Here is a 25,891-nt window from a genome sequence, read left to right on the forward strand (position 1 = left end):
ATAATACATAATTATCAAATGGTCATGAATTGAGAAAAAAACATCATTTTTTGCTGTATATTTATCATATTTAAAAAAAATGCACTATTTACAGTTTTATAAAATTTGGTCCACATTATCTTCCTGCAAAATGAAACAAAATGTCATTTTAAAAAATAGGGGTCCATGCACTCGTTTTCAAATTAAATCAGTTTGAATGATAAAAATCAGTCGAAAATGCATCTTTTCCTGATATATCACAGTTTGACGTCGCGAAAATAACATCTTACGTTAGCAACGTCATTACCTCCCCTGTAACTGTATCGTATGCCCTTAAAGGCACTTTAACCAATTTGAATCAAAACCAATCTTTCTGTTGGCAGAATATTCCAGATTATGTTGCTGATGCATTGTTTAATATTGCTTGTAAAGTTGAGTCAGTAGGCTGACAAATTGTAAAAATTTAAAATTGGAAACCATATTATAACAGTACATCAGCTTGATATAGTGCAATTGTACAATCAACTTGGTCAAGAAATAAAAATTTGAAGGACAAAGAATTAATTATCCAAGATGTATCCCCAATTTTTAATTGTAAATTAACCCATACTTATTTTTTTTTACAACAGGATCCATTACAGATAGCAGTAGATGCTGCCAATGCAGATATTGTCACATTGTAAGTGTATTGTCATCATTTGGTTAGGGACTTTCAATTTTGAATTTTCCTCGAAGTTCAGTTTCTTTGTGATTTTATTCTTTTTTTAATCACATTGTTTCATCAACCCGTTTATACGCCCATTTACTGGATGTATTATGGTATACCATCTGTTCGTCTGTCTGTATGTTGTCTTTACTCTAAAACTCTTTAACTAATATGCATGAATTGTTTATTTCTATTGACATGAACTCATATTTTATAAATTTTGAATTTACCGTTTCTGAGTTATAAGGTTTTATTCATTAAAAAGGAGGGATTTTCCCGTTTTCTGACAATAACTCAAAAACAATTTCACCAATTTGCAAAAAACTTTGGTGAATTGTTTATTTCTATCCACTTGAGCTTCCTTTTGAATTTTACAAATTCAAAACTATATTTTTATGATTTATGGGGTTTTATTCATTACAAAAAGGGGGATTATCCAGTTTTCAGACAATAACTCACAAATGCTTTCAGCATTTAACTTTGATTTATATCTGAAACTTTGGTAAATTGTTTATATCTATTGTTGTAAATCCCTTTTGATTTTATTTATAAATTTTAGATTTAACTTCTTAAAGTGCTTAGAGCAGTTTTCATTTAACTTTGATTTATATCTATTAAGATAACCTCCCTTTAGTTTTTAAATTTCTGATAAAACATTGAGAAGTTATTGAACTTTATTGAAAAAGTGATCGACATATCTTGGGCTCATGGCGCAGCTGTTTATTAGATAAATGGAATTCATGGAATCTTTGGAATGTTTGAGTACACATTCATCTCTTATCATTCTATTCCATGGCAAATGAAAGCAACAGTAGTATACGGCTGTTCAAGTCATAAATTAATTGAGAGTGAGATAATCTGAGTCACAAACTAATACTTAGGTTAACACATCATCGAAACAACAGAACACTGAATTCAAAGTGCAAAAATAGGTTTTTTTATTACCGGTGGATTTGTTGTGTCATCTTTTTTTCTCTCAATATTCCAAAAAGATGAAAGCCATCTATTATTTATATTTAAGATTGAGACTTGCCAAATTGAATGAGCAGATGAATGCCATCTATTATTATGATATTTTTTATATTTTAGATTGAGATTTGATACTATCTTTATTTTAGGTTGAGACTTGATACTATTTATATTTTTAGATTGAGACTCGATATTATTTATATTTTAGATTGAGACTCGATATTATTTATATTTTAGATTGAGACTTGCCAAACTGAATGAGCAGATGAAGGAAGATAGCGACATGGGCAATACTGACGATACGTTTAACGAGGTGTTTAGAGACTTCTCTAATATGGCGTCAAATAATCCAGAATTATTACGGCGGCATGTAGAACAAACTGACCAATCAGAATCCCTGGACAGTAGCGTAGAACAAAGTCCAACTTGATATTGGATGATAATTTAGAAATTTTCTAACATTTAATGCATTTTGGGTCAAAGTTTAGTGCAATAGATGACTTAGTAACTTAATATGTCCTGTTACTTTTGCTGATGGTTGCTGATGTATGGGGCTTGTGTTTTCTTGTAATCGATGGTTTTTAACTTTGAATATATTTTACGATTAAGGTGGATCGGGACTATTCGACTGCGCATAATTTCACGCATGAATTACAAAAGTATTTGTTGTAAATTCGATATAATTTTTTAAAATATTTTGATTGATTAGAAATGTTAAATCATTGTAGTTATGTCACTTATAGAATATTTTCGTTATTATCTGTATTTGTAAAAGGTTCAAAATGACATTTCACCCATTTTCACCATTTTCCCGCCAAAATTTGGGTTTTAAGGCAAAATATTTTTTTTTCCTTATCGGTGACCTATGTTTTTTATTTGCTCATTCTTTGAAGCTATATTTCAGCTTTTTATATTACCGTTTTGGACCAATTGTCATAGAACGTTTTTTTGATATTCCGATAAAAATATGTCAACACCTCTATTTTCCCTATCATTTCATTGAAAATGGTCCCTTTTACATACCTGTTTTAAAGTAAAATTTTGAGCTTAAATGGTCCGTGACCCCCTATTTTTTTTTCGACCAATTTGATTCACTTTCTGTAAAGAATAAAATAACAAAAATATGGCACTTCTGATAGAAACTTCGAATAGTCCCGAGCCACCTTAATAGTATATTTCAATGGATATGAAAGTCAACAAAATAAACTAAACAACAGTATCAAAGAAAATTATTGGTATGTTTGGTATGCCATAATTAAAATCCTTAGACAGTTTATAGTACATTCAAGGTACCGTCAAAACAAATTGTTTCTTGTTCAAATGTACCTTCTCACTATTCCAAAAAAATCTAGTTGGTAGATTTGAAAACCATGTCATATGCTGTACATGTTTGCTAAATAGACAAGTCAAAGCTAATAGTATCCTTTGCCGCTCTAAAGAGAGGGAATGCTGTAACGTGCACCCCTCCCAATTATAATTAAATAGCCAAAACTACCCTCCTAAACAAATATCCTGAACATACACCTGTGCAATGCTTTTATTAGCCCACCTAGATGTAGACAAAACATTCAAATAAAAAGTATCTGCATTTCAAATTTTACCAATGTATGATGTATGATATTTAATTCTGCTTTATAAAATGTTGAACATTGTTTTATACCATGACATACAAAAGTGGACCAGTTCCTACAAATTTTAAGCACAAAAAAGACTGTCTCAATAGTATAAATTCATTAAACAGAATAGGTTGCTTTAACTGTCTTTTTAAAGCATTTATGTAAAATGTGATTTAGTAAACAGTGACTTATTTTATCTAGATTTTTTCTATGGTTTTGAGAAAAGTTTTCTTATCAATATCTGTTTAAGAAATATCCGATTATCACTGAGGTCAAAATTAAGCAATCACTGGGACCAAGTGAAGTAAATACTAAGTTCAAATGAGGTAGTCACTGGGGTCAAATGGGCTTACCACTTGGGTCAAATAAGATAAAAAAAGTTCTTTATTCATACGAGGTAATTACTGGGGTCAAATAAAGTAATCACTAGGGTCAAATAAGGTTATCACAGAGGTCAAGTGAAGTAAAATAAAAGCCTCTGGTAGGCATTTTTCAGATTGCGAAATCCTAAACTATAATCAGATTCTAAATAGTACAAAATGGAATGTTTTTGAAAGGGATATGAATGGGAAAATGGTGTATATTGTTTTGCTTGAAATACACCTTAATTATTGAAGTGTTATATGGTTTGAAATTAAAATATTATTTTTGTTAAGAGAGTTAATGTGTGATCAGTGTGTATGTGTATGTGTGCATTGTGTAATATGTGTGTATATATTTTATAAGTGTTTGCCAGCTTAAGTACGGTGTAATCAGGCATCAATCTTACGTAGAAGTATTTTTGTTAAGCATTGTTGTTATTTTTAATAGTATAAGTCAAAAGGGATAGAAGGGTTTAAATAGTAGTTAACCAGATGAAATTAAAACTGTTTATCAATATGTATGTCCTTTCTACAAAGATTTAAAAAATCAATGTTTTATTGCCGATGTCTGTCTCCAAGTGTGTTAATATGGTTTGATAAGCCAAACTTTCAAGACTTGTATATTTCATATGTTGCTTTTCACTACCGAAACCAACAATTACCAAATGTAGTTAAAATTTGGACCTTTCATTTAATCGATATGTAAGGAAAGGAGGGATAGAAAAGGTTAAACGTGAAATATTTATTAAGATAAGTTGTTTTACAAATCTTACAACATTTAGTGAAATAGAATATATGTAATGGTTACAACATCATAGAAGGGTATAAATCTCATGGCAAATTGTACCTCAAAATGTGAATGTCTCAAAAATGTATATAAACGACATCATACTTAGTTTGAATGAATCCTTCAATACCCTCCTAAGCCATATTGGTGCTGAACAAAATACAATATTTAGAGGGTTATGAAATGGATTTACTAAAATATTTTTCTCGTAAAAACTATTATGCAAATCATTGCCAGATAAGCATTTTCTGTTTAAGTATACGATTTATCTTTTAAAAGTATATATTTTGTGATTTAATGTTTTCGCTTATGTTTTACTTTATTCCATTATTGTGCAATAACTACAAGCTGTGTTTTATGCCTCATATATACATTGTAAATATATTCAAAAGTGTTGTCAGATTTTTCTGATTAAAAACTTTTCCTTACTATTATATTCATGTGTAAAATTTTTAATTATTTTGTTGATGAGGAAAAAAAAAGTTTATGTAGTAAAAGTATTTGCTTTGATGGCCATTTTGTTTACGTGAAATGGAGTACACACATTTTTTATCCTACAGTTCTTGTAAATAAGTTAATTTGATTAAGCATTCCTTTAATAGATAACCCTTTTACTTAAAACTTTTGATCTGCTAAATGTTAAATAACAGACTTAATTGTTAGATACGAAGTCAATAATTCAAACTCTTTTAAATCTGTATTCATGTGAACTTAAATTTGACCCTTTACTAAATATAAGTCTAGTCTAAACTATACACAAATGCTGATGCATTATGACGAGTCTATAGCTAAATGTATCTTTAGTACCTTTTGTAATTTGGATATACGTTGTAGTATATTATAAATCAAATACATAAAGGAGTAAGTTCGGTAAGGGCCATATTTGGCCCCAATTATAAAGTTCATAGTTACAAGACAATAGATGTTTTAAGATGCCTTAAAGACATGTGAGAAAGTAAAACAGAACCGTTTTTGTCAAAGTTTAATTCTAACACGTGGATTTTTTCATCCCAAAAAGGTCAAGATAAGGGATTTTGGTGAAATTTGACAAAATCAGCTGGATTTCAACCAAATTTAGGAACAAGAAACATAGAGCGCAGGCATCGACAAACTTAATATTCAAATAAGACATTTAAAATGTCTTCACAAACATTATTTTAAAACATCTTTGTTGTCGACGTATGCGCTCTATGTTTCCTGTCCAGTAATCTATGAAAATTTACCCATTTTCATTGATTTTTTCGTGAAAATCAATATGAGTACAATTTGTGACGTCATAATGAAACGCAGAAACGTAAATTTTTCAACAAAATGGCTTATTTCCTATCTAGTCCCTGTTTTAGCTATAATTTATTGTGATATTTGTTAATAAATCCGAATTTGAAATTTCAGCTAAAATAGGGGGCCATTTTAGGACCTTATCGAACATACTCCTTTGAGTCAAATTGGTGAACATAAATTTGATAGCTACTGCCCCTTAAAAGGGGTAACCAATTTCCCATGTATTGGAATTTTTAAATATCAATGACATGGCCCTAATGGCTTTAGATATTTTTCAATATTCTCAAAGTTACTCATTAAACCAAAATGGCTTTCATTCTGATTTATATTGATTTCTTTTACAGTAGACCTATATAGATTTACTAATAAAAATTCCAGTGAACATATTTTGGGGGAATTTAAAATTTGTTCAATTGTTGAAAAAGAAATGCTGCAACTTTGTATGAACGTTATTGTGTGAAACTGAATTTATTTTTGACTATAAAAATTTATTAAAAAAAACTGGCAATATGAAAAACGTTCAGGAAAATTTTGTAAACCACAAATTATAACTTAATTCAGATGGTGTAAAAGTCTGACTTTTTTGATGCAATATATAAACAGCTTCATATATTACACTTATTTAAGTTTTGCATAATATGGAAATACGGATATCTCAGAAAATCAAATTTAAATATTTTCATCAGAACTGTATTATTGTTTCCAATGATATATTTTTAAGTCTTAGAATTGTTTTAGTTTACTTTATTTTTGTCTGATATATGTATCAATTAAAATTGTATAAATTTATCATTTTGTTGTATATTTTATGTTTCTCTAATTCTTCGTGAATTTATCCCTTTCTGCACCCATTGTATAAAAAAGTTTAATCAATGTGTGGTTTGTTTGATCTCAGTTCATCATTTTGATGTCAAATTTTCTTGCTTTCCTCTGAATTTCCTATTGTGACAGCATGAAAAAAAGCGACCATGCCTGATGACGTCACATAGAAAGAACACATCATTTTGCAGATCAGTTGCAAAGAAGGAATAACTTTGCCTGCATATTGTTTGAAATCATTAGAGAAACAGATTCCACCACCAAATCTCATGTAATACGATATTTAGGCGAGCCTTGTGTTTAAATTGGAAAATTTCAAAAGTACTTAATCAAAATAAACAGTTTCAGTTTAAATATTATATATAATGTAAATTAATAAATCCTGCGAGGTTTCAGGAAAAAACACAAAATTTCAGATAGAGGAAGATGTGGTGTGAGTGCCAATGAGACAACTCTCCATCCAAATAACAATTTATAAAAGTAAACCATTATAGGCTCACACCGAACAATAAGCTATAAAGGGCCCCAATATTACTAGGGTAAAACCATACAAAAGGGAAAACCAACGCTCTAATCTATATAAAAAAAAATATTTTTCATTCTTCGAGCCAATCATGCTGTTTAAAGCATAATATTATGTTGAAATTGCCACTATGCAACATTTTTACCTCGACCACAAATATGAATCAACATAGCCAGCAAGACACCGACAAAGAAAAATACTACCCTAACCCATACAGTGGTAAACATCGTTTTAAACCACCCTCATCATCCATCGGGGGCGTATCCAGCCATTTTAAAAAAGGGGTTTCCAAAACCAGGACAAAGGGGGGGTTTTCCAACCATATGTCCCTATTCAAATGCATTGATCATCCAAAAAAAAGGGGATCCGCCACTGTCCATTACCCAATACACAGTTGCAGCATATAATAATATTCAAGATAAAAACCAAAAATGGCAAAAACAAATTTAAAAAGTTACCAATTATGGGTTTTCTGATTTGTCTGAATTTTAGGGCAGATAGACCTTGACCTGATGAACATTTTTACTCAATTGTCAGATTTGCTCTAAATGTTTTGGTTTCAGATAGATGTAGATGTAGATGTCCCCATTCAAATGCATTGATTGTAAAAAAAAAAAGAAGGGGGGGTTCTAACCCACCGGACCCCCAACCCCCCTTTAGGATCAGCACCTGATAAGAATGAACTACAAACTTGACTGCAAAGATACAGAAGAAACACTAGACCAAGAAATGTATACAAGACTGGAAAGCAAATTTTCTCAGAATGAAAGAAACATTAATAAAAGTGTGCTGATCACTGTATCTATAACTGCAAGATAATGCTGTTAAAATTGATGAAAAGCTGCAACCCTATCTAGTCACTGAGAAGTGCTACAATGTTTATATATAAGCAGCACATAATAAGTAACAAGAAAGGCTGTTAACTTGTTAATTTTTGACAACAGTACTTTTAAAAGTTAAAATGTTTACTGCAGATTTTTTAAGAAAATAAAACTACACAAGAGAAAACAGAAAACTGCACTTCCATTAGACCAGTACATCAAGCCCTTATAAAGAAATAAACATTCTCTCCCCAACTAATTTACATACAACTCTCAATATTACCCTCATCTACTCAATTTTTCCTTTTTCTCCCTATAGAACATATATCCATACATACCACTCTCATTATTTACCCTCACCCTTCCTCCATTTCTCTCATATCCATACCAACCTTAACCACCTATGTTAGCCTACTTTGTGTGTTAAATATCCCCATGAAGGTGTGTTAGTTGATGAAAAGATTTTTAATCATGAAGTACCAGGCATGGGAGAATGAAAAAAATCAATACTGAAAAGAAGATCTAAACTTTTCAACATAAACATGGACTTTTTTAATATTGAGCCAATTTGGAGTTGTAGTTTTTATTTCGATATCAAATGGTTATCATTATTTTTAAAATTAAGGTAACAGCCAGTTACAAAAAACCAAAGTGTGTGATGTAAATTTAAATTAAAGAAATTATCCTTAGATAACAATTTTGAAGCCAAAATATATATATTCAAAAGGTGTAAAAAATATTTTAAAATAAATGAAAAAAAAATAGTCTAAATTAAAAATTGCCAAAAGTTTAAAAAATGCCAAATGGTACAAAAGTACCTGTCTGCTAATGTACTAGCCAGCTGGCCTGAGGGTTATCTGGACTTTAAGGTGCTAGTTCACCGAAACAAATGGCCGCAGTGACCACCAGTCTCTTCCTTTTGGAGTACCAATTTTAGGGTCTCTGATTTGACTAAAGCATGACTTATACAGCCAATATAAAAAAAAAACCAGACCCAGTTAACAAATTAAAGCCCATCCCCAATTAAAATTTAGATAAAAAGTTAAATACATTCCCAATTTACCTTTTAAAAACATCCCCAAAAGATAAACACTTCCGTAATTAAATTTGGATAAAAAGTTAAAAACATCCCCAATTAAAATATGGATAAAAATTTAAAACATCCCCGATTAAAATTTGGATAAAAATTAAAAACATCCCCAAAAGATAAAAACTTCCGCAATTAAATTTGGATAAAAGTTAAAAACATCCCCAATTAAAATATGGATAAAAATTTAAAACATTCCCAATTAAAATTTGGATAAAAATTAAAAACATCCCCAATTAAAATATGGATAAAAATTTAAAACATTCCCAATTAAAATTTGGATAAAAAGTTAAAAACATCCCCAATTAAAATATGGATAGAAATTGAAAACATTCCCGATTAAAATTTGGATAAAAAGTTAAAAACATCCCCAATTAAAATATGGATAAAAATTTAAAACATTCCCAATTAAAATTTGGATAAAAATTAAAAACATCCCCAATTAAAATATGGATAAAAATTTAAAACATTCCCAATTAAAATTTGGATAAAAAGTTTAAAACATCCCCAATTAAAATATGGGTAAAAATTTAAAACATACCCGATTAAAATTTGGATAAAAATTAAAAACATACCCAAAAGATAAAAACTTCCGCAATTAAATATGGATAAAATTTAAAAACATCCCCAGTTAAAATATGGATAAAAATTTTAAACATTCCCAATTAAAATTTGTATAAAAATTAAAAACATCCCCAATTAAAATATGGATAAAAATTTAAAACATCCCCGATTAAAATTTGGATAAAATTAAAAACATCCCCAATTAAAATATGGATAAAAATTTAAAACATTCCCGATTAAAATTTGGATAAAAGGTTAAAAACATCCCCAATTAAAATATGGATAAAAATTAAAAACATTCCCAATTAAAATTTGGATAAAAATTAAAAACATCCCCAATTAAAATATGGATAAAAATTTAAAACATTCCCAATTAAAATTTGGATAAAAAGTTAAAAACAGCCCCAATTAAAATATGGATAAAAATTTAAAACATTCCCGATTAAAATTTGGATAAAAAGTTAAAAACATCCCCAATTAAAATATGGATAAAAATTTAAAACATCCCCGATTAAAATTTGGATAAAAATTAAAAACATCCCCAATTAAAATCGAACTGAGTGATCGAGCTCACTCAGTTCATGCATGGTACAAAGGAAAGGATTAGACCACGACTCGGTCGCTGTCTGACCCTTGGTGTTGACCAAGTCAACAATCTTGGTCACGGTCCAACTGAGTGATCTATCTCACTCAGTTCATATCAGTATTAGCAGATACTTGATATGTATGGTGGGGACGTTACTATACCTAAATGGAAGGTATAGTATCTGTGAACCCCGCAACACAGATGGCGACTTAACTTCCCATACATGTAATCAAGTATCCAATGCTATTACTGATATGTTATGTTTATAAAATAACTACTGAAAAACCTACCACAATAATTAAAATAAAAACATTGCATCCAAGTTTCCTGGTAAAAAGTGAAATATTTTTTTTTATTAAAGTTCAAATGTACTCAGTAGTCCAGTTTTAGTTGGTTTCCTTGAAGGTTTTCAAAAGGATCCAAGAATATGTCACCGTTTGGGTAAATACAATGCGACAGTAACTCAACAATAGAGTAAAACCAAAAGAAAGCTATGAAACTGTAAAACCAAAAGAAAGCTATGAAACTGTCAAAGTACAGTCTTTCCCAATAAACAATTATGGTATCTAATGCAATATGGTTCTTCTTTTTGCCTTGCAAGTCTTTGCATGAAAAATGACACATTTATGTCATACAAATGCTGGTCAGATTACCTCCACATAGCTTTGAAATCACTATCAAATGTTGATTATTGTCTAATGATAATGTACCTTCATTTTAAAGGTATACTGTGCACAAAACATAACAGGTCACGATCTTCTTGATCCGAGGTTACACAAGAGTCAGATGACAGACAGTGTTATTACTATGTACTACTAGTACAAATTAGAAGGTACTTATTTCATGATGTAGGTGTTAAAAGGTCACTGTAAGCTAGTTCCACTTTGCTTTGTTTCAAACACTGACAGGAGTACCATGGCTGTTTTTGAAAATTTTAAAAGAGGCTTGGATGTAAAATGATGTATGCCAATGTAGAATGTCTTAGTGACCCATTTTGTATTTTGCTTGTAATTGGTATTATAAAGCATATGCTTACAGACTTGATTTGACTGTTGGAAATTAACCATGAAATGTTAGATACATACACCCTACACACTATTACTGCCTTCTAAGACTGATAAAAACCACATATGATGAGAATGAACTACAAACTTAACAGCAAATATACAGAAGAAACATTAGACCAAGAAATTTATAAGACTGGAAAGCAAATTTTCTCAGAATGAAAGAAACATTAATCAGGTGTTAAGTGTGTTGATCATTGCATCTATAACTGTAAGATAATGCTGCTAAAATTGATGAAAAGCTGCAACCCTATCTAGTCACTGAGAAGTGCTACACTGTTAATTTATAAGCAGCACATAATCAGTAACAAGAAAGGCTGTTAACTTGTTAATTTTTGACAGCAGTACTTTAAGAAGTTAAAATGTTTACTCCAGATTTTTTAAGAAAATAAGAACTACACAAGAGAAAAAAGAAAACTGCACTTCCATTAGACCAGTACATCAAGCCTTTATAAAGAAATTAACATTCTGTCCCCAACTACTTTACATACAACTCTCAATATTACCCTCATCTACTCAATTTTTCCTTTTTCTCCCTATAGAACATATATCCATACATACCACTCTCATTATTTACCCTCACCCTTCCTCCATTTCTCTCATATCCATACCAACCTTAACCACCTATGTTAGCCTACTTTGTGTGTTAAATATCCCCATGAAAATGTGTTAGTTGATGAAAAGATTTTAATCATGAAGTACCAGGCATGGAAGAATGAAAAAAAATCAATACTGAAAGAAGATCTAAACTTTTCAACATATACATTATTTTTTTTAATATTGAGCCAATTTGGAGTTGTAGTTTTTATTTCAATATTAAATGGTTATCATTATTTTGAAAATTAAGGTAACAGCCAAAGTTACAATAAGCCAAAATGTGTGATGTAAATTTTAATTAAAGAAATTATCCTTGGATAACCATTTTGAAGCCAAAATATATATATTTAATCAAAAGGTGTAAAAAATATTTGAAAATAAATGAAAGAAAATAGTCTAAATTAAAAATTGCCAAAAGTTTAAAAAATGCCAAATGGTACAAAAGTACCTGTCTGCTAATGTACTAGCCAGCTGGCCTGAGGGTTATCTGGACTTTAAGGTGCTAGTTCACCGAAACAAATGGCCGCAGTGACCACCAGTCTCTTCCTTTTGGAGTACCAATTTTCGAGTCTCTGATTTGACTAAAGCATGACTAATACAGCCAATATAAAAAAAAAAAACGGACCCAGTTAACAAATTAAAGCCCATCCCCAATTAAAATTTAGATAAAAAGTTAAATACATTCCCAATTTACCTTTTAAAAACATCCCCAAAAGATAAACACTTCCGCAATTAAATTTGGATAAAAAGTTAAAAACATCCCCAATTAAAATATGGATAAAAATTTAAAACATCCCCGATTAAAATTTGGATAAAAATTAAAAACATCCCCAAAAGATAAAAACTTCCGCAATTAAATTTGGATAAAAGTTAAAAACATCCCCAATTAAAATATGGATAAAAATTTAAAACATTCCCAATTAAAATTTGGATAAAAAGTTAAAAACATCCCCAATTAAAATATGGATAAAAATTTAAAACATTCCCAATTAAAATTTGGATAAAAATTAAAAACATCCCCAATTAAAATATGGATAAAAATTTAAAACATTCCCGATTAAAATTTGGATAAAAGTTAAAAACATCCCCAATTAAAATATGGATAAAAATTTAAAACATTCCCAATTAAAATTTGGATAAAAAGTTAAAAACATCCCCAATTAAAATATGGATAAAAATTTAAAACATTCCCAATTAAAATTTGGATAAAAATTAAAAACATCCCCAATTAAAATATGGATAAAAATTTAAAACATTCCCGATTAAAATTTGGATAAAAATTAAAAACATTCCCAATTAAAATTTGGATAAAAATTAAAAACATCCCCAATTAAAATATGGATAAAAATTTAAAACATTCCCAATTAAAATTTGGATAAAAAGTTAAAAACAGCCCCAATTAAAATATGGATAAAAATTTAAAACATTCCCGATTAAAATTTGGATAAAAAGTTAAAAACATCCCCAATTAAAATATGGATAAAAATTTAAAACATCCCCGATTAAAATTTGGATAAAAATTAAAAACATCCCCAATTAAAATCGAACTGAGTGATCGAGCTCACTCAGTTCATGCATGGTACAAAGGAAAGGATTAGACCACGACTCGGTCGCTGTCTGACCCTTGGTGTTGACCAAGTCAACAATCTTGGTCACGGTCCAACTGAGTGATCTATCTCACTCAGTTCATATCAGTATTAGCAGATACTTGATATGTATGGTGGGGACGTTACTATACCTAAATGGAAGGTATAGTATCTGTGAACCCCGCAACACAGATGGCGACTTAACTTCCCATACATGTAATCAAGTATCCAATGCTATTACTGATATGTTATGTTTATAAAATAACTACTGAAAAACCTACCACAATAATTAAAATAAAAACATTGCATCCAAGTTTCCTGGTAAAAAGTGAAATATTTTTTTTTATTAAAGTTCAAATGTACTCAGTAGTCCAGTTTTAGTTGGTTTCCTTGAAGGTTTTCAAAAGGATCCAAGAATATGTCACCGTTTGGGTAAATACAATGCGACAGTAACTCAACAATAGAGTAAAACCAAAAGAAAGCTATGAAACTGTAAAACCAAAAGAAAGCTATGAAACTGTCAAAGTACAGTCTTTCCCAATAAACAATTATGGTATCTAATGCAATATGGTTCTTCTTTTTGCCTTGCAAGTCTTTGCATGAAAAATGACACATTTATGTCATACAAATGCTGGTCAGATTACCTCCACATAGCTTTGAAATCACTATCAAATGTTGATTATTGTCTAATGATAATGTACCTTCATTTTAAAGGTATACTGTGCACAAAACATAACAGGTCACGATCTTCTTGATCCGAGGTTACACAAGAGTCAGATGACAGACAGTGTTATTACTATGTACTACTAGTACAAATTAGAAGGTACTTATTTCATGATGTAGGTGTTAAAAGGTCACTGTAAGCTAGTTCCACTTTGCTTTGTTTCAAACACTGACAGGAGTACCATGGCTGTTTTTGAAAATTTTAAAAGAGGCTTGGATGTAAAATGATGTATGCCAATGTAGAATGTCTTAGTGACCCATTTTGTATTTTGCTTGTAATTGGTATTATAAAGCATATGCTTACAGACTTGATTTGACTGTTGGAAATTAACCATGAAATGTTAGATACATACACCCTACACACTATTACTGCCTTCTAAGACTGATAAAAACCACATATGATGAGAATGAACTACAAACTTAACAGCAAATATACAGAAGAAACATTAGACCAAGAAATTTATAAGACTGGAAAGCAAATTTTCTCAGAATGAAAGAAACATTAATCAGGTGTTAAGTGTGTTGATCATTGCATCTATAACTGTAAGATAATGCTGCTAAAATTGATGAAAAGCTGCAACCCTATCTAGTCACTGAGAAGTGCTACACTGTTAATTTATAAGCAGCACATAATCAGTAACAAGAAAGGCTGTTAACTTGTTAATTTTTGACAGCAGTACTTTAAGAAGTTAAAATGTTTACTCCAGATTTTTTAAGAAAATAAGAACTACACAAGAGAAAAAAGAAAACTGCACTTCCATTAGACCAGTACATCAAGCCTTTATAAAGAAATTAACATTCTGTCCCCAACTACTTTACATACAACTCTCAATATTACCCTCATCTACTCAATTTTTCCTTTTTCTCCCTATAGAACATATATCCATACATACCACTCTCATTATTTACCCTCACCCTTCCTCCATTTCTCTCATATCCATACCAACCTTAACCACCTATGTTAGCCTACTTTGTGTGTTAAATATCCCCATGAAAATGTGTTAGTTGATGAAAAGATTTTAATCATGAAGTACCAGGCATGGAAGAATGAAAAAAAATCAATACTGAAAGAAGATCTAAACTTTTCAACATATACATTATTTTTTTTAATATTGAGCCAATTTGGAGTTGTAGTTTTTATTTCAATATTAAATGGTTATCATTATTTTGAAAATTAAGGTAACAGCCAAAGTTACAATAAGCCAAAATGTGTGATGTAAATTTTAATTAAAGAAATTATCCTTGGATAACCATTTTGAAGCCAAAATATATATATTTAATCAAAAGGTGTAAAAAATATTTGAAAATAAATGAAAGAAAATAGTCTAAATTAAAAATTGCCAAAAGTTTAAAAAATGCCAAATGGTACAAAAGTACCTGTCTGCTAATGTACTAGCCAGCTGGCCTGAGGGTTATCTGGACTTTAAGGTGCTAGTTCACCGAAACAAATGGCCGCAGTGACCACCAGTCTCTTCCTTTTGGAGTACCAATTTTCGAGTCTCTGATTTGACTAAAGCATGACTAATACAGCCAATATAAAAAAAAAAAACGGACCCAGTTAACAAATTAAAGCCCATCCCCAATTAAAATTTAGATAAAAAGTTAAATACATTCCCAATTTACCTTTTAAAAACATCCCCAAAAGATAAACACTTCCGCAATTAAATTTGGATAAAAAGTTAAAAACATCCCCAATTAAAATATGGATAAAAATTTAAAACATCCCCGATTAAAATTTGGATAAAAATTAAAAACATCCCCAAAAGATAAAAACTTCCGCAATTAAATTTGGATAAAAGTTAAAAACATCCCCAATTAAAATATGGATAAAAATTTAAAACATTCCCAATTAAAATTTGGATAAAAAGTTAAAAACATCCCCAATTAAAATATGGATAAAAATTTAAAACATTCCCAATTAAAATTTGGATAAAAATTAAAAACATCCCCAATTAAAATATGGATAAAAATTTAAAACATTCCCGATTAAAATTTGGATAAAAAGTTAAAAACATCCCCAATTAAAATATGGATAAAAATTTAAAACATCCCCGATTAAAATTTGGATAAAAATTAAAAACATCCCCAATTAAAATCGAACTGAGTGATCGAGCTCACTCAGTTCATGCATGGTACAAAGGAAAGGATTAGACCACGACTCGGTCGCTGTCTGACCCTTGGTGTTGACCAAATCAACAGACTTGGTCACGGTCCAACTGAGTGATCTATCTCACTCAGTTCACATCAGTATTAGCAGATACTTGATATGTATGGTGGGGACGTTACTATACCTAAATGGAAGGTATAGTATCTGTGAACCCGCAACACAGATGGCGACTTAACTTCCCATACATGTAATAAAGTATCCAATGCTATTACTGATATGTTATGTTTATAAAATAACTACTGAAAAACCTACCACAATAATTAAAATAAAAACATTGCATCCAAGTTTCCTGTGGTAAGAAGTGAAATATTTTTTTTTATTAAAGTACAAATGTACTCAGTAGTCCAGTTTTAGTTGGTTTCCTTGAAGGTTTTCAAAAGGATCCAAGAATAAGTCACCGTTTGGGTAAATACAATGCGACAGTAACTCAACAATAGAGTAAAACCAAAAGAAACTGTAAGCTAGTTTTAAAAGGGGCCAATATAACAAAACATGATACAATTTTAAATGCAGAAACCATTATGGCCTGATCTATGTAAAAAAAAAACAAGCGAAAAAAACAATTCGAAATGATTACCATTGAATTTAAAGTGAACCTCAAAACCGACAGGAATCACCATACCCCAAAACATAATTCAGCAGATGGAAGGTTGTCTCATTGACACTCATACCACATCTTCTTATATCTATAGAATTACTATACACTAAAATATTATTCTGAAGGAATCAATATACCCAGATATATTATTACAAGCCAACCAGTCTCTTTAGTATGTATTGCTACTAAATGTTGTGTACCAAGCAGATACATAGCAAATACCAGCTTTTAGTCTTGTGTGGTCTGACCCAGCCAGGGATGAAAACTCAAAATAACTGAAACAAGCTTTTTTTTAAAAAGCTGTTCTAAATATCATTTTAAAGAAACAAAAATAAGTTCAAATTAATGTAATTTATTAAAATGAGAAATGATTAATGTAGCAATCACCTTCTATAATACTGTTACCAATATGGTAATATTGAAAAAAACATACACCCTGCTTTAAAAAACCCTCATACATATTGTATGGAAGAATCATAGGTGTTTAATTGTTACAGAAATTTCAACTTTACAATCTATTCCACTTGAAAAAAGTAAAACAAATAATAATATATTACATTTTTTGTGACTACTAAACATACAAGTAAAACAATATTAGCATTCTATAAAATATACCATTCTTTTAAATGCATTATGAAATACTATTTGACATTTCTTTTAAACTATTGCAAAAGAATTCACTGGCTAAAATCACGAGGAGCAACATTCAATTTCATGGGCAGGGTGTTAGATATTGTTTTAAAGCTGAGAAAAAAATTTACAAAGTCACAAGATTTACCATTAAATTCATAAACAAGTTAAAAAAATCTTTTCTACAAAAAATAAGAGTTGTCTCCTATTTGCATAAGCCTTATCATGAAATACTGTTACCAAAAGTAACTACAAATATGGGAGATAACTCATTAAACTTAAAAATGAAGTCATGATTGTGAGGAAGGGGTGTTTAATATCAGATAAAATTGAGAATGGAAACACTTTGGAGATGATGATGACGTAAATATAATTTGAAATCACCATGTCAGACCAAACCACTTAATGCATTATCTAGACTTATGTTTACAAGCTGATTTTATTCAGAGCTCTAAATAATACTGTCATCTTACTTTATTTACATCTGATATAGCATTTCTAACATAAAATATATAACAATTATAAGTAAACCAATACATTCTTATTTATTGCAGGCCTTCCATGCAGTGAACAAACAAGCTCATATGAAGAGATAAGCATTGTAAGCAGTGTATTCCCTCCCCTTAACCCTAAATCTCAGCCTGCTAGTTTCCATTCTCACAACTTGTGCTCAGTTTGTTAAATTCAAAAACAAGTTAAAATCTTTTTATAAAAAAATTAAGAGTTGTCTCCTATTTGCATCAGCCTTATCACGAAATACTGTTACCAAAAGTACCTTCAAATATGGGAGATAACTCATTAAACTTTAGGAGTAGTTATCTGGAATTATCTGTAGTGATTTGGATGAAGAGTTGTCTCATTGTCAACATTTCACATCTTCTTATATTTATTTACTCATAATAGGACAGTAGGAAGTTAGAACAGGAGTAAAACAATATGCCCCCCCCCCAACTAAAAGGGCATAAAAATAAATTTTAACCAATGGCAGCTGGTTGTTCTCACAAGTCACATCAAAGTCTTACATTAAACACCTAGTACATGTATTAATTAAGACTATTTAGGGGGAACTGTAGGCCTATGAAATTCGAAAGTAATCAACATATATGGTTTAAAAGAATAAATCTTTACAACTGGCTCTCCCCCTCTTTCTATCTCTCAGAGTAAACATAATTATATTACTACATATTTTTTTGTCAATAAGTGTTTCCAAGTTCCTCAGATCAACAGAATCCGTTCTTCTGCTTCAGTTGATTTTTAAATTAACAAGCACGCTTTGTCTACAAATAGAAAATAAAATTTCATTCAAAACATGTAAACTAAAATTCACAAAAAATTATATATAATGTGGATGTCAGAAGATATTTACATTTTATCCATATATTGGGTAACCAGGAGACAGAGGCTGAGGAAATTCTTCATATAAAGCAGTTCAGAATTGTATCAAATCTTATGGCATCTTAAGTATGAAATGCCACCATTGTACTTACATTTTGCTTCAGATTTGTTTAAAATAAACATGTCAATTTTTTCAGGCACCATGGATTAAAAATTTTCATTCAACCAAAGATTTGATGGATAAGGACAATATACGCCTTCAAAATAACGCCTTCAAACTAGTTTAACCCTGCCACTCTGTATGTGCCAGTTATTCAGTGGTTAATGTTTGTTGCTGTGTAACATATTTGTTTTGTTCATTATTTTGGACATGAATTAGGCAATTTGTTTTCTTGACTGAATTTTTTTACAATTTTCATTTTTTGGCCAATTTATAGCTAACGTAACATGTATGTGGTATGGGTTTTACTCATTTTTGAAGGCAGAATTGTGACCTATAGCTGTTAATTTATATGTCATTTGGTTTTTTGGAGAGTTTTCCAAATTGCAATCATACCACATCTTCATATTTCTATATCTGTAATTAGGTATTGTATTATTATAGAAGCAATAAACTAGAACCGTTCATTATCTTTAATGTTACCTTGAAACAAGGATTTTGTTACCGTCAACATACATACCTTAAGGTTGATATTATTTTACATCCAGGTCCTACTTTCCTTAGATTTTACTTCAATAAATATCCAGGATAACTGAAAAAAAAATGAATCCTTAACTGTGATGGTAGTAAAAATACTTATTGAAGGCCGTATGTTGACCAATAGTTGTTAACTTGTATATCTTTTAGTCTCTGGTGGAGTCAGTTGTCTCATTGACAATTAATTACCACATCTTATTTCGATATCTATACATGTATATGAAATTTAGTCAATTTTATCAACATCTAATCATAGCAGTTAATACAGATAAATAAGATATACTATTGCTAAAGTGACATATAGGTCCAATGGGCCAGGTGTAAATATCAAATTGCTATGAATATACATGTAATTGTTTAGATGTATGTGATGATACACAAATATTATTGCAATATATAATATATAAACCTATAGATATTATCTAATCAATACATCTTTCTATAATAGGAAGCAATTTTTTTTTTTAAATACAAATATAAGAGCAGTTTGAACACCAGAAAGAGAGAGAGGAAGATATATAGAAAGAGAAAGAGAGTGAGAGAGAATAGTGTGGTGAGTTTTCAATACATTGAATTTTATTTTAGTATTTTTAGTAAATACAGCATTTTCATTTATAACATATATAATATTAAATGTAAAATATTTACATAATGTATGTAATACGTATTTTATTCATAACTGTTAATTGTGACCTGTGGAACAGGAACTGTACCCTTGCTTTTCTTTCAGGAGCACCAATGTTTTTAAAATTCTCTATTTTATTGGGTTAGTTACTCAATCTGGTTTTCTGGTTAGTGTCAGATTTCTCCCTTAGAAATTTATCCCTTTTCTACACTAAAATGCGAACATGTACATCAAAATCATAGCTGCTGAAATGAAATGACTAGACATCTACTACATGTACCTTATGCATATTTACCTTGTCTTTCAAATGTTAAAGCTTCATGCAGACCCAGTTGTGATGTTCCTCATCCGGGAGATTAATCAGTATATAATCATTCTTCCTTTTTACAAGGATAGGTTGTTGGCATATCTCTCAATCCCAAACCTGAAGAACCAGAGAATGTTTACTCAAGCTTTATTTCATTTAGATCAATTGCAGACCAAGGCTGAAGAGACAAATCTACCAAAAATTTCATATCAGAGTTTTCTTCTCCTAGACATCCTTTGAAGGCTGATGACCATCATCCAGCGGGCTATTTAACCCATAACTGGGGCAAGGTTGATGAGTGTAGGGATGTCCGCATGTCGATCAGCCTACACACTTTATCTCTAGGGACCTTGCTACTCCGAGATCCTCTACAGTAAAGCCTAGGACACTAGATCCTAGTTACCATGTGCTGTCACGGGGAGGCACTGTAGAAGTCTTGTTAGTGTAGAGGCTATGTACTGGAAGGAAAGACTTACGCACTCAGCTTTCTTTTCACCTATGAATATAAGCTATCCAGCGGCAGTGTAAGAGTCTATGACTCCCAACCACACTAGACGCATACACAAACCTGTGGTAACACCACCAGCACACAAAAAAAAAGGGGTCATTATTTCATTTTAGAAAAAAAGGGTTATTTATTTTAATTAAGAAAAAGAAATTGTTATTTATTCAAATTTAAAAAAAGAAATTGTTATTTATTCAAATTTAAAAAAAGAAATGGTTATTTATTCAAATCTAATAAAAAGTAAGGTTTATTTATTTATATATTTTAAAAAAGGAAGGATTATTTATTTAAATTTTTAAAAAGGAAGGTTTATTTATTTAGATTTAGAAAAAGGAATGGTTATTTATCTAAAAACTAGAAAAGGAATTGTTATTTATTTAAAATCCAGAAAAGAAAGTGTTATTTATTTTAATTCAGAAAAGAAAATGTTATTTCTTTAAAATCTAGAAAAGAACGTGTTATGTATTTAAATTCAAAAACAAAAGTGTTCATTATTTTGAAATTTATAATGCATTTCATCCAAAAGTACAGGGTTATTTGTACTTCACAAACTTTAAAGCAACTAAACAGTATCAGAACAGTGTGAAATTACAACACCAACACATTACTTACTTCCCCTCCTTACCCAGCAACTCTCTATTACACTAGGCCATGGAGTAGCCCTCCCCAACCTCCAAGCCCTCATATAGACCGGACTCTCATGGGTTAACCCTCCCCTACCCCAAGCCCTTAAAAACAAGTCCCTGGATTTCCATGGGTTAATCCTCCCTGACCCAAAAACAATTAAAAACAAGTCCCTGGATTTCCATGGGGTAACACTCCCAGACCCCCAATCCCTTAAAAACAAGTCCCTGGACTTCCATGGGGTAACCCTTCCCGACCCCCATCCCTTAAAAACAAGTCCCTGCATGGACTCCCATGGGGTAACCCTCCCTGACAAAAAAAAAACTTAAAATAAGTCCCTGGATTCCCATGGGGTAACACTCCCAGACCCCTAATCCCTTAAAAACAAGTCCCTGGACTTCCATGGGGTAACCCTTCCCGACCCCCATCCCTTAAAAACAAGTCCCTGCATGGACTCCCATGGGGTAACCCTCCCTGACCCCCGATCCCTTAAAAACAAGTCCTTGGACTCCCATGGGTTAACCCTCCCCAATCCCCATCCCTTTAAAACAAGATCCTGGACTCCCATGGGGTAATCCTCCCCGACCCCTTATCCCATAAAAACAAGTGCCTGGACTCCCATTTGGTAACCCTCCCCGACCCCCAAGCCCTTAAAAACAAGTCCCTGGACCCCCATGGGATAGCCCTCCCTGACCCCCATGCCCTAAAAAATAAGTCCCTGGACTTGTTTTGGGTTAACTATCCCCTACCCTGTTTCCCTTAAATACAAGTGTCTGGAGTCTCACTCTCCCTTTCATCCGACCCCTAGGCTTCTCCTCCAAGACCTCTGAGCTCTTAAATTCCAGTTCCTGGATGTTGCCTTATTCCACCCAAGCTGCTCCAAAGCTCAGTCCCAGGTCAACTATATATAAAGCTGTTGCTATGTGGGTCGAGGGGATAATTAAAGAAAACGAAGAAGAAAACATCAGCAAGCCAGTATAACCTTTACCTTTTATTCTATCCATATTGTGATTGGGTATGGTGATTGGGTATGGTGATCGGGTATAGTGATGGGGTATAGTGATGGGGTATAGTGATTGGGTTTGGTGATTGGGTATAGTGATGGGGTATAGTGATGGGGTATAGTGATTGGGTTTAGTGATTGGTTATAGTGATGGGGTATAGTGATGGGGTATGGTGATTGGGTTTCATGTCTAGTTTATAGGTAATGTTCTACTGACTTGCTAGTGTTCAATTTTTAAACAATTTAAAAAAAAAAGTAAATAATGTATTCATGTTGCAATCAGACGCTATAATATTGTTAATTTCAAGTTGTTGGAAGTCCAAATCTCAGTGAAACATTAAAATTTTCAAACTAATTTAGTTATTGTGAGCTAAACTTTGATATCTAAATTTAGGAAATGGAATGGTTATTTATTCAAATTTGGAAAAAATTAACAGTTATTCATTTTAATTCAGAAAAAGATAATTACTTTAAAAAAGCATTTTTACTCAACAATTACAAGGATATATTTTAATGCTTCTTTAATAAATTTTAGTGATTTGTTTGAAATTTAATAAAGAAAAAAAAATATTGCTAAATTTTGTTTGAAATCTAAAATCTTTTGTTTTTGTTGTTAAAATTAAATAAATTTTGATGTTTTTATTCAAAATATTTAAAAGAAAAATTCCCGTAAAAATAATGTATCGGCCATTACTTCCATCACGACATAATTCAATTCGGCCTTTCCATGAAAATAATGTATCCATTACTTCCATCACGACATAATTTAATTCCGCCTTCCCATGAAAATAATGTATCCATTACTTCCATCACGACATAATTCAATTCGGCCTTCCCATGAAAATAATGTATCCATTACTTCCATCACGACATAATTCAATTCGGCCTTCCCATGAAAATAATGTATCCATTACTTCCATCACGACATAATTCAATTCCGCCTTCCCATGAAAATAATGTATCCATTACTTCCATCACGACATAATTCGATTCCGCCTTCCCATGAAAATAATGTATCCATTACTTCCATCACGACATAATTCGATTCCGCCTTCCCATGAAAATAATGTATCCATTACTTCCATCACGACATAATTCAATTCCGCCTTCCCATGAAAATAATGTATCCATTACTTCCATCACGACATAATTCAATTCCGCCTTCCCATGAAAATAATGTATCCATTACTTCCATCACAACATAATTCGATTCGGCCTTCCCATGAAAATAATGTATCCATTACTTCCATCACAACATAATTCGATTCGGCCTTCCCATGAAAATAATGTATCCATTACTCCAATCACGACATAATTCAATTCCGCCTTCCCATGAAAATAATGTATCCATTACTTCCATCACGACATAATTCAGTTCCGCCTTCCCATGAAAATAATGTATCCATTACTTCCATCACGACATAATTCAGTTCCGCCTTCCCATGAAAATAATGTATCCATTACTTCCATCACGACATAATTCAGTTCCGCCTTCCCATGAAAATAATGTATCCATTACTTCCATCACCACATAAATCAATTCCCCCTTCCCATGAAAATAATGTATCCATTACTTCCATCACGACATAATTCAATTCCGCCTTCCCATGAAAATAATGTATCCATTACTTCCATCACGACATAATTCGATTCGGCCTTCCCATGAAAATAATGTATCCATTACTTCCATCACGACATAATTCGATTCCGCCTTCCCATGAAAATAATGTATCCATTACTTCCATCACGACATAATTCCATTCCGCCTTCCCATGAAAATAATGTATCCATTACTTCCATCACGACATAATTCAATTCCGCCTTTCCATGAAAATAATGTATCCATTACTTCCATCACGACATAATTCAATTCCGCCTTCCCATGAAAATAATGTATCCATTAATTCCGCCTTCCCATGAAAATAATGTATCCATTACTTCCATCACGACATAATTCGATTCCGCCTTCCCATGAAAATAATGTATCCATTACTTCCATCAAGACATAATTCGATTCCGCCTTCCCATGAAAATAATGTATCCATTACTTCCATCACGACATAATTCGATTCCGCCTTCCCATGAAAATAATGTATCCATTACTTCCATCACGACATAATTCAGTTCCGCCTTCCCATGAAAATAATGTATCCATTAATTCCGCCTTCCCATGAAAATAATGTATCCATTACTTCCATCACGACATAATTCGATTCCGCCTTCCCATGAAAATAATGTATCCATTACTTCCATCACGACATAATTCGATTCCGCCTTCCCATGAAAATAATGTATCCATTACTTCCATCACGACATAATTCAGTTCCGCCTTCCCATGAAAATAATGTATCCATTACTTCCATCACGACATAATTCAGTTCCGCCTTCCCATGAAAATAATGTATCCATTAATTCCGCCTTCCCATGAAAATAATGTATCCATTACTTCCATCACGACATAATTCAGTTCCACCTTCCCATGAAAATAATGTATCCATTACTTCCATCACGACATAATTCAATTCCGCCTTCCCATGAAAATAATGTATCCATTACTTCCATCACGACATAATTCAATTCCGCCTTCCCATGAAAATAATGTATCCATTACTTCCATCACGACATAATTCAGTTCCCCCTTCCCATGAAAATAATGTATCCATTACTTCCATCACGACATAATTCAGTTCCGCCTTCCCATGAAAATAATGCATCCATTACTTCCATCACGACATAATTCAGTTCCGCCTTCCCATGAAAATAATGTATCCATTACTTCCATCACGACATAATTCAGTTCCGCCTTCCCATGAAAATAATGCATCCATTACTTCCATCACGACATAATTCAGTTCCGCCTTCCCATGAAAATAATGTATCCATGACTTCCATCACGACATAATTCAGTTCCGCCTTCCCATGAAAATAATGTATCCATTACTTCCATCACGACATAATTCAGTTCCGCCTTCCCATGAAAATAATGTATCCATTACTTCCATCACGACATAATTCAATTCCGCCTTCCCATGAAAATAATGTATCCATTAATTCCGCCTTCCCATGAAAATAATGTATCCATTACTTCCATCACGACATAATTCGATTCGGCCTTCCCATGAAAATAATGTATCCATTACTTCCATCACGACATAATTCGATTTCGCCTTTCCATGAAAATAATGTATCCATTACTTCCATCACGACATAATTCAGTTCCGCCTTCCCATGAAAATAATGTATCCATTACTTCCATCACGACATAATTCAGTTCCGCCTTCCCATGAAAATAATGTATCCATTACTTCCATCACGACATAATTCAGTTCC

The 25,891-nt window shown here is 31.6% G+C and overlaps 1 protein-coding gene and 1 long non-coding RNA gene across 4 annotated transcripts in view; one reads left to right on the top strand and one right to left on the bottom strand.

Annotated features, from left to right (window-relative positions):
• Nucleotides 1-3,615, top strand: part of LOC139501666 (arf-GAP with coiled-coil, ANK repeat and PH domain-containing protein 2-like) — a 64,598-nt gene extending 60,983 nt beyond the window's left edge. For 2 of the 3 annotated variants that reach the window (XM_071290811.1, XM_071290812.1), the window contains exons 22-24: nt 609-658; nt 1,892-2,263; nt 2,826-3,615. In XM_071290811.1, the coding sequence (XP_071146912.1) occupies nt 609-658; nt 1,892-2,084 (243 nt within the window). In that variant the 3' untranslated portion in view covers nt 2,085-2,263; nt 2,826-3,615. The remainder of the gene's footprint in view (nt 1-608; nt 659-1,891; nt 2,264-2,825) is intronic. The other variant, XM_071290810.1, reaches the window with a different exon arrangement.
• A 13,556-nt stretch (nt 3,616-17,171) lies between these two features.
• Nucleotides 17,172-21,057, bottom strand: LOC139501673 (uncharacterized). Its single transcript, XR_011658626.1, has 3 exons — nt 20,418-21,057; nt 19,481-19,552; nt 17,172-18,742 (listed from the first exon to the last, which is right to left on the bottom strand). It is a non-coding gene; the product is annotated as an uncharacterized lncRNA (long non-coding RNA).
• Between the last annotated feature and the right edge of the window lie 4,834 nt (nt 21,058-25,891).

Source organism: Mytilus edulis, chromosome 13, assembly GCF_963676685.1.
Source record: "Mytilus edulis chromosome 13, xbMytEdul2.2, whole genome shotgun sequence".
Lineage (NCBI taxonomy): Eukaryota > Metazoa > Mollusca > Bivalvia > Mytilida > Mytilidae > Mytilus > Mytilus edulis.